The sequence below is a fragment of the Pundamilia nyererei genome, unplaced genomic scaffold, assembly GCF_000239375.1.
Source record: "Pundamilia nyererei isolate P.nyererei 1_Seehausen unplaced genomic scaffold, PunNye1.0 scaffold01091, whole genome shotgun sequence".
Lineage (NCBI taxonomy): Eukaryota > Metazoa > Chordata > Actinopteri > Cichliformes > Cichlidae > Pundamilia > Pundamilia nyererei.
The window spans coordinates 6,067-15,678 of NW_005188492.1; the positions used below are offsets into that span (position 1 = coordinate 6,067).

The window sequence follows — 9,612 nt, forward strand, 5'->3', positions numbered from 1 at the left end:
ATAAATTATAAATGATTGATAAATTTTGATTTACTTATGTATTTTGCTGTAGTGTGGCAGTAGCAGACAACAAATGGTCTGATCGGTGCGATAAATTCTGTAAAAATGTAGGTTGTGTGCTCATCGCTTTTTCTTTTCTTTTCTTTTTTTTCTCTCTTTTTTTTTAACCATTTCTGAACATTTGAAATAGTTTCCGTGGCCCTCCATAAGCCCTGCCCCCTGTCTTTGTGTGTAATAAAGCCGAATGCGGGGTTTCTGTGAGTCCTGGCGCTGTCTGTTTAAGCACCTTGGAGAACTCCGCTCTCGGCGCTGGAGCGCAGCGCCCAGGCTGAATCGGGAATCGTGCGTAAGCTACGTCAAATCCGCCAGGAACAAGCAAACGCTGCACTGCCTGCGCTGCGCTGCCTTGTCTTTTCCCTTTTCTTGTCGACGGTTTGGTGATTGTCAACTTTCCTCTGATTTTGCGCGGATCGCTTTATATACGTGAACGTCCTCTCTGTATATCGGAGAGGATTTAGAGAGATGTGCGCGCTCCCGTGCTCTCCTTTCTTCGCTCGGTAAGATGACAACGCCGTGTCTTTCGTAGTCTCTTTACACAGTGTTTTCCTTTCTTCTTTTGTTTTAAATTTGCACTGAGCTTGATTTCCACCAAAAGCACGCGCAGTGAGGCACCTGTTAGTGGTGTATCGGTGCGTAACGAAATGCTCATGTTGTAATTTTTATCTCCGTGCTTTAGATCGTGTTTCTCTGGATTGGACGGAGCAGATGCTATTCAATACACTCTTCCTCCCCGCATGGCATAAACACCACAGACAACGTGCATTCCAGCGTGTCTAAATATATCTATTAAGGCCACAGGAGGTGGGGGAGGAGTGGTGTAGGCAGGGGAGGGGAGGGGGGTTTATCCTGGGACATTTCACTGTCTTGCACCACTTGCATTATCTTCTGGAGATTGGCAATCGGTTATTATAGCCACAGAAGAAAACTTGGCCCCAACACCCCCAGTATGCCCTCCAGTGTGAGATCCAGGGCGCGGGAGAGAAACAGCGTCCTGGGCAGACCTGAGTTTATGTCCCTCAACCATCAGCCCCTCTGTAGCGGCGGGGCCCCCGCTGAGAGCCGAGGCAGCTCAAGGCGACTGGGTCAAATCAAGCACCAAACAAGTCAGCAGAGTGAAGAACCTACCGACAGAGGCAGCAGGGACAGAAGAGAGTCCACCAAAATGCCAGAGGAAGACTGCATGCAGCTGAACCCTTCCTTCAAAGGAATAGCAATGAACTCCCTGCTTGCCATTGACATCTGCCTGTCCAAGCGCATGGGGGTGTGCGCCTACACGTCGTCCTCCTGGGGAGGCTGCCGCTCCATGGTTGCTCTGTTGGCTCTCACAGGGCATGGCATCACGTGGATCATTGGCACTATCGTGTGTCTCACACGGAGTAATACCCTGGCTGGACAGGAGGTCCTAGTCAACCTGCTGCTGGGTAAATGCCACACCACACTCACCAACCTCTGTCGTTCAGTACCCAAAATGCACCACGCAGCCATACCTGGCACCCACAGTGACACAGTGTCTTTCCCGCTTCTGTCCTTCTCACACTTGAAACCAGCCAGCTGTGCCAAAAATGAGCTTGCCAAATGAGTTTCAGTGTATTCGGCCTCCCAGTGCAGGGGTTTATTGACAAACAAGTGTGGGTGACATTTTCTGAAGGCACATTTCACAAGTGTTTATAGACTGTATCACGTCTGCTTAATATTACTTGAACTGCTGCTTTTATAGTAGAGCAATGAGAATCTCAACATTTGATACCTTTTCCCAGTTGTCAATAAGCAACAGAGAGGAAAACCTGCAAATTCAGAAAGAAAAAGACAAAATATCACCTAGTCTCAGTTTTTTTTTTTTAGTGAAGTCACAACTGCGTATTGAGGTTCCTATGCAGGCAATGTAACCTTTATCATTTTCTCATCTAGTAAATCTTCAGTTTTCCGGTTTGGATTTAACTTTCAAGTATATTCGAATCAAACTGGTAACACAGAACAGTCTAATACTGTCAAAGCAGTCAATCATTCAAGCAAAAGTTGTCTTTTGCAGTACGTTTCTGTCAAATTGTATCACTCAGTGATGATTACTCAGAACCTTCTGAACCGTCTTCATTAAAACATATGAATCTGAAATCTGTGGGCAAGATTCTTTCCACCGCAGGTTTTCTGGTTCCTATTTGTACTCTGTTTGTAGTTCGAGTAGACTAATCAACTGACCAACCACGTCTGAGGTGCCTCTGATTGCATTTAGAGTTAAACTGTATGCGGCAAGAGCAAAAGAGAGACTTCATCTGCTGAAACTCAACCTGGAAACTTCCTTTCTTTGATCTGTCTGCATTCGTTGGAACAGGAAGTAGACAGGAAGTTCTTGTTGTACTGAAAGCCCGGACAAATTGACCCATGCCCCCAAAGGCAAAATCAGCAGTCATACATAACAATAACAACTTTATATGTATAGCACTTTTTAAAACAAACAGTTACAAAGTGCTTCACAATTTGGATAAAAACACTTAAAAAAGTCTAAATGGTTACACATGCAAACACAGAGTCAAGCCCACAGGCTTTCATTCATTCCTACATACACACATGTTAGCAGAACAGAAGGTCACAGATAATGGGCAGAAGATTAAAGATCTGCAGTTAAGAAGGGCAGTAACTGCTGGACTTAGAGGCTTTGAGGGCTGTGATTTAGAGGGCAAAGGAATTAGATGATTAAGTCCGGAAGTAGAAATTTGATGAAAATGAGACAGTTTGCTTCTGTGCCTTTATAATTACAGGGATTGGTAAAAAAAACGGCAGCATCAGTGAAATATGAGGTTGGTGAAATACTATAACTGGGTCTTTTTGTTTGAAATTGTGATCTTGGTTTATTAAAACGGATAATGGGCATTATGAACACAGGAGGGCAATCCGGCATACTCAGTTGGTGAGGCCTGAAAGGGGAGCTGCTAAATAAAGCACAACTAATCATTACCAGACTAGCTGCTGTCATGCCAAAACGTGATTTCTGTTGTTTCTGTGTTTTTCATGTGTAATATTGTTGTTTATAATGGCAAATAGGCTGTAGTGAACAAGATTAAGAAAGAGGTTATATATAAAATTAAAAAACTGCCTGTTTTGAAAGCGTCTTTATGATTCTGACATGACATTATAATCTATTCAGTCCTTTTTGGCTAATTAGAAAATCTTTATGGAACTATTATCTTATATTTGTTGCCCTCTTGGCCGGCTCACTCTTGAAAGGGACATTTCTAACGCCAGTGAAACTTTTAATCCGGATAAATGCAGGATAGAAAAAAGTCACTTTGCCAAAAGCTGATTGCAGCTTCTGTCTTGTGACAGGAATTTGCTCTGTGACCCAAAATAACTTTATATGTTAGACAGATTATATACCAACAAGTCATTTACAACAATTTAAATACTTTTCTTTTCTTTTTTTTGCCAAATCGGGGAAAATCAGTTTTTGGCATGACAGATTAAGGCTGTGTGTTCTTACGCAAGAGAAGTGCATAGTCCTTACTTTGTGCCCAGAAAGGAGAATGCTGTAACTGTAGCATCCTACGCTGGGATGAGGTCCGTTTATTTGGCTTCATGATGGGGTTGCCGGCCGCTCTGGTGTCATCAGCCACCAGTGGTGGAAAAGCTGCAGTGTTATCAGGCATTGTTTCTGGGTCCACACCCGCTTGGCCGTCCACATGGAGTAAGTTGTCATCAGGCATTGCTGTGTAGCAGCTGGAGAGGTTCAGGCTGGGTGGAGAAACAGCACCACTCTGATCCCTCAGGCAGCTATGGACCATCACTTCAGCCCGGGACGACTGATGGGTAGATATCGAGCAGGAGGAGGGCTGAGGACCGGTGACAGTGTCCCACAGCACAGTGTCCTGGCTGCATTGAGTGAAGCAGACTTTTTAGTTTGACCATGCGTCACATCTATGAAGCTGGACAACAGTGAGTCCTTCACATTAAGTTCTTTCAATTCGAGACCCTTCAAACATCCTCTTTTGAAGTTTTTATTTGTGTTCATGAGCAGTTGTACAAACAATGCAAAGGCCCAGGTTCCTAAGAATGGGTTCACACGTTGCTCTTACAAGTCCTGTTACTGACTCAGTACTGGGTTATTGTTTCCATCAGTAACTACATAAAGCTTTACTACAGCACATTTAATATTATCCTGCAGCAAAATTTTGATCTCACTACATCAGATCAGAATTTTCTGAAAGTCTGGGGGACCTGTGTGTATGCTTGTTCATGTGCAGGCATGCACACATAAACACAGTCCCAAACACAGATTAAAGACCAAACAGAAACACAAATCTTGTGTAGCTGTAGCTACATTGAGCTCTGAGTGGGAGCTATTAAATCTCTGGATTTGGGACACTGTTGAATTGTGTTTGGGACTTTTTTTTTTGCCCTAAGTGCTTGCTCAATATTTGTTGGTTGCAGGATAATTTCTGGTCTGTTGAAGTCTGTCGGGAGAAAATATCCCAACATGGTCAACAGAGGGAAGAGGAATTAATGTTAAATACTCGCTGAAAGTATATTTTGTTTTTATCTATCGGGGAAACTAATCAGCCATGACTGGTCTGTCGGGATTAGTTTGATTCAGCCCACTGTTGCAAACACGTGGTGCTGTGCAGCGTAGAAATGTTTCTCCTTTAGGTTTTAAGTTGTTTTACTCGCACGCAACCTGGGACCTTCTCAAAGACTATTAAACATGTCAGAGACGTGTCTTAGCTGTGGAGGGGATGTTCCTATTTTTATCAGGTGTGGTTTGTGTGTGTGCGGCTTTGTTTCTACTTTTAAAGTACTCAAGTTTATTTCATGTTATATTATCATCTATATGGTTCTGTTAAGCATGCAGGTAAGATTGCAACATTATTGTCAGCATCCATTTCACTGCTATTACAAGGATGAATGAGAGAGAGTCCGGTGTGCTCTGAATAACCATCTCTCTGTGCCGAGGCCTGTGTGCAGGGTGACAGTAACAAACAGACAGGATTAGGTCATGCTCACCCAGCTGTTGTCTCTAATTAATTTTTCATCATGCTTGATGGAACAGATAGCTCAGTATTAAGCTTTATGTTTCAAGGGGCTTACCTGTGTAGCCCTCCTTCCCTTCTTTTTGTCTTTTGAGAAGCAATAAATGAATGGTGTTTTTTGATGTCAAACACATATAGACAAAGCATTTGTGAAGTATCTCAGTGTTGCAGCGCAGGGTATGTCTGTTTGAGATGAGGAAATTTCAACAATCTTTCCACTTTTAGCTGTTTAGGTGGATTCCCCAAAGCTCTTAGTTTGATTACCAGCTCGACTTTCACTATATGTCACCCTCCTGCTCCTTTGTTCTTGTATTTCGTGTCTTTCTCGCATTGTACTTTCCAATAATGGCAAAAATGGCACAAAAAACATTGTGCCTCCATGCCGCCCCCTCCAATACAAAAAACCTTATATAAATACATGTAACCTCCCTTGTTGAAAAGTAAATGTGAACAACAGCAAACATAGAAAAATGACTTGCTGTGGTCATTACTGTGTTTTACATCTATGTAGAGTATATAGAGCAGGACTATAAGTGCATGTGAGCTGACTAACCACAGTGTGTATGTTAGAATACGCGACAGACTGACTACTCCTTCTGTTTCTCAGCAGCGCGTAGCAGCCTGACCTACTGTCTGCTCACGCCTGCTACACTTCCTAGAATCGGAGTTTCCACCCTCAAACGGCAAATCTAAGTTCATCACCTCAAATCTTAGATGACGTACTTCTGAAAACGAACCACAATGCTGACCGCAGGTTTGCAGGACAATCTTTCACAGCAGGAGCACAGAGAAAATCTTAGTTTGTCTGCAGTGACAGCAAACCTTAGAGAACCTCAGTCGCAAAGAGACTTGTGCTTACAGCCGATACGATGCGTCACCGTTTGGCTGCAAGCACCGTCCCCGTCTGCTGAGATGGCACAATGGGGCCGTGCAGCAAAGACCCCAAATGTCCTTCCATTGCACCTCTACTCAATATCAGTTGGCATCTTATGCCTCGTTTTATTTTAACTATAACAAAATTTTACCTCCCAATTGGTGATATTTCCAAGTTGTAGGCCTTTGAGGTACTTTTTTTTCTCTATAACCAACACTAAGCGTCAGTATTATGGGATATATTATTGCTTCATTAACAAAATGATGACACCAATTTGATGTCTGTGACATAGAATCAAGCATTGGTACTGTGGATGTTTTAGTGCGGCTGCTTATGAAAGGTCTCCTCTTTTTTTTTTATCTGCATTTTGATTCCAGGCTCATCTTCAATCTGTCAAATGATTTTCTGTCATATTTTAACACTCATCGTTGGTGTTCTGTGTAAGAGCTGGGAATCATCACACTGATCAAACATCTTTAGTCAGTGGATGAGCCAGCAGACGAGGTCCTAGCAACTGGAATTCCCCCCTTCTAAAGTTCAGAAAATTCAGTAAAAGAGACCTGTTATTTTACGCCAAAACAAATCTGTAACAAGCCCAAAAAGCAATGAAGCCACAAATTGCAAATAGACCGTGTGAGACCCTGTAGGGCTTGTAACTGGGGAAAAATTCACTGCATGAGTGTAAAATTTAAACAGACTAAATTCACTGTGCAGAACAATTCGTCTGATTCTGAGGGAACTTTTTCAGATTTAGTTGATTTTATATGCATGGACACATTGTATTGCCTTTAATGAGCTGAGATTGATTTTGAAAGAACAGTCCCTTTAGGATAGCAAGTATTAGAGCAGTATAACTAGTACCTCACACACTTGACAGTTATTTAGCGTAGGCTTGGTTTAGTGAGTGTGAAGATGGCTTTAAATGGCTTTATTGATGGTCAGAGTAGAAATATTTTTGGGGAGTGCTGTGGAGTTATAAAAGGCGTCTCCGAATGTCTGGTATGTGAAGCAAATGTTACTCGCTGGTTAGTACTAGTCACCGAAATATCTACTTACACATTTACTGCAGTTGTTCTGTTTTATGTGAAGACTAACAAATGGACCAATAGTTTTATAAAACTGATTATTGAGTTGATGTCTATTTGATTTTTTTAAAAAGCTACATCCATCCCCATTAATCATCTCACACCTTAGAGATGTCCAGTTAGGGGAGACAAAGTAAAACCACTCACAGTGGTTGTTTTTCCACAAAATGATCACATTTACCTTAAAATCAATGTACATATCACCAGTAACACCTCTATACTTCTCTGAATATGGTTTCAAGCGATGATCTTTTACTTGTACCATGATTCAAGTCAGGTACTCCTTTAACCATTTTCTTTGACTTTCACTGCATATTCATACTAACTGTCTGCTTTCTTTATTTCATGATAGCCCTCATCCTTGACGTGATGACCGTGGCTGGAGTCCAGAGATTGGTGAAACGGAGAGGACCCTGGGAGATGACACCGAGCTTCCTGGACTGCGTCGCCATGGACGTGTACTCTTTCCCCGCTGCCCACGCCAGCCGAGCTGCCATGGTCTCCAAGTTCTTGCTGTCCCACTTGGTGCTGGCTGTGCCGCTTCGCATCCTGTTGGTGCTGTGGGCCTTCCTAGTGGGCATGTCCCGGGTGCTCTTGGGCAAGCACCACCTAACAGATATGGTGTGCGGCTTTGCGCTTGGCATGCTCCATTTTAGCCTAATGGAGACGGTGTGGCTTTCATCAAACACCTGTCAGACTCTTATTTCCATAAGCACGCTGAGCTGGAGCCCCTTTTTCTGAGCTTTTTACTAGCACACATGGCTTGTTTAACCTTGCAATATCAAACACACAGACGGGTGACAAATTAAAGGACACACTTGGTGCCAGAACTGCCTTATTGCACCTCGGCTTTGTTTCAACAAGACTTGCATTCTTCTGTTCATGATGAAGGCTCAAGTCTTTGGGGTTTTCCTTTAAATTGTCACCTATGCGTTGGTTAAAGTTGCAAAGCAGGTTTTCGTTGCAGGCTGCAAGCAGGAACCCACTAATATTCGGATCCAGATGCTGACTTGCATGCAATTCCTAAACCAGGAAGCTCGCAAGACCTTCATAACGCTTTACAAGTTCTAGTATGACACTGCTTCATAGTTTTAACAAAACACTAACAGCCACAAGCAAAATAAAATATCTGCAGACTGGCTACAGGTTTTCTTGAAAGTGTACATGAAGGAAAAGTGGTTTGGATTTTTTCAAAAGACTTTCATTCATATTCATTTATTATTTAACTTCTATCAAGGACACCAAACTCCATTGGATCTCATTTTCTCTCTCTTTTATTTTAGGAGAGTTAAACACAGAAGCCACAGCTGAACACTGAAATTTGGAGTTATATTGTTGTATGTAACATTCAAGTATATATGAAAGTAAGGCAGTTTGGATAGTCTACATTTCTTATTTCTTTTGCTCATATGTTTATCATATTTGAAGTTTTTTTTAATGAATCTGTTTATGTACAATTATCACCCAGAATTTTTTTTTCTTACCCTTTCAAGTTTAATTTCTATCAATGTGCCATTTGTGATTTAATGAGTTTAAATCATTTTTAAAGCTAATATTTCTCCACAGCACTTTCATTAATGATTCATTAAAATCTCTAAATTAGCTGATCATAAACTGTTTATGGCAGTGAAACTATTTCTATGCCTCACTAAAAACAAGTGCATGTGTGTGGGAACATATGCATACGAAGCAGGAGCAAACATTGGTTTGAAATATCAGCTGTGGACATGTTATGCCTTTTTTTATGGCTTTGAATGAACTCTGCCATCATTTCATTGGTTTAGTATGATTAAACAGTTTAGTGTATGTGCTGTACAGGGATCTGTATATGATGTTTTTACTATGTTGTTCTATCTCAATAAAATGAAATGAACCGTTAGGAAAATGTAAATGTGTTTTATTTAGTTTTGGTAAGAGGATGCCACTAGCAGTCCAAATTTGTTGTTTTCATGTATATGTGCCTGTGGGTGTTTGGGATTGCTGCTCTGTTCTGTCTGTGATTAAAGATTTGGGCAGATATGTCACAAGCAGAATGTGGGGGAAAAATATTTATTACAATTAATAGGATAAATGTTGTTTTCTGTTTACCAGTAGCTTATTTGTCTGCTCTTAAGACAACTTTCCAAAAAAAAGTAGTTTTTATTACTTCAGACTTCACAAGGATTGTAAAATGCCCCACAGCTCAAGAAAATTAAGTTATGGATTTCCATAGGGATGTCATACGGAGAGGGCTATTCATTTGGAAAGACATTTTACACCATTTCTTTCCAGATGGGGTGTTTGCACCCACTATATATATACATATACAGTGGACACGTTTCACTCTTTTTCAACCTCAGCTCTTTACATGTTATAACTTTACTCTTCTCTGTGACTTGCCAATGGATAAACAACAGCAAAAGCATGAGGGGCTCACAGACCAGTTAATAATAATAATAATGGATTGCTTTTAGATAGCGCTTTTCTAGGCACCCAAAGCACTTTAAAATTCCACTATTCATACACTCACATTCACACACTGGTGGAGGCAAGCTACAGTTGTAGCCACAGCCGCCCCGGGGCAGACTGACAGAAG

The 9,612-nt window shown here is 41.6% G+C and overlaps 1 protein-coding gene across 2 annotated transcripts; it reads left to right on the plus strand.

The window, feature by feature from the left end:
- Positions 1-315: 315 nt before the first annotated feature.
- LOC102211303 (probable lipid phosphate phosphatase PPAPDC3) lies at positions 316-9,060 on the plus strand. 2 transcript variants are annotated; one of them, XM_005755232.2, is made up of 3 exons: positions 316-557; positions 737-1,481; positions 7,390-9,060. In XM_005755232.2, the coding sequence occupies exons 2-3, from the start codon at positions 1,007-1,009 to the stop codon at positions 7,776-7,778; spliced, it is 864 nt and encodes a 287-aa protein (XP_005755289.1). In that variant the 5' UTR covers positions 316-557; positions 737-1,006; the 3' UTR covers positions 7,779-9,060. The 2 variants fall into 2 exon arrangements, with proteins under 2 accessions (XP_005755289.1, XP_005755288.1); XM_005755231.2 differs by having other exon boundaries at positions 316-1,481.
- Positions 9,061-9,612: the final 552 nt, after the last annotated feature.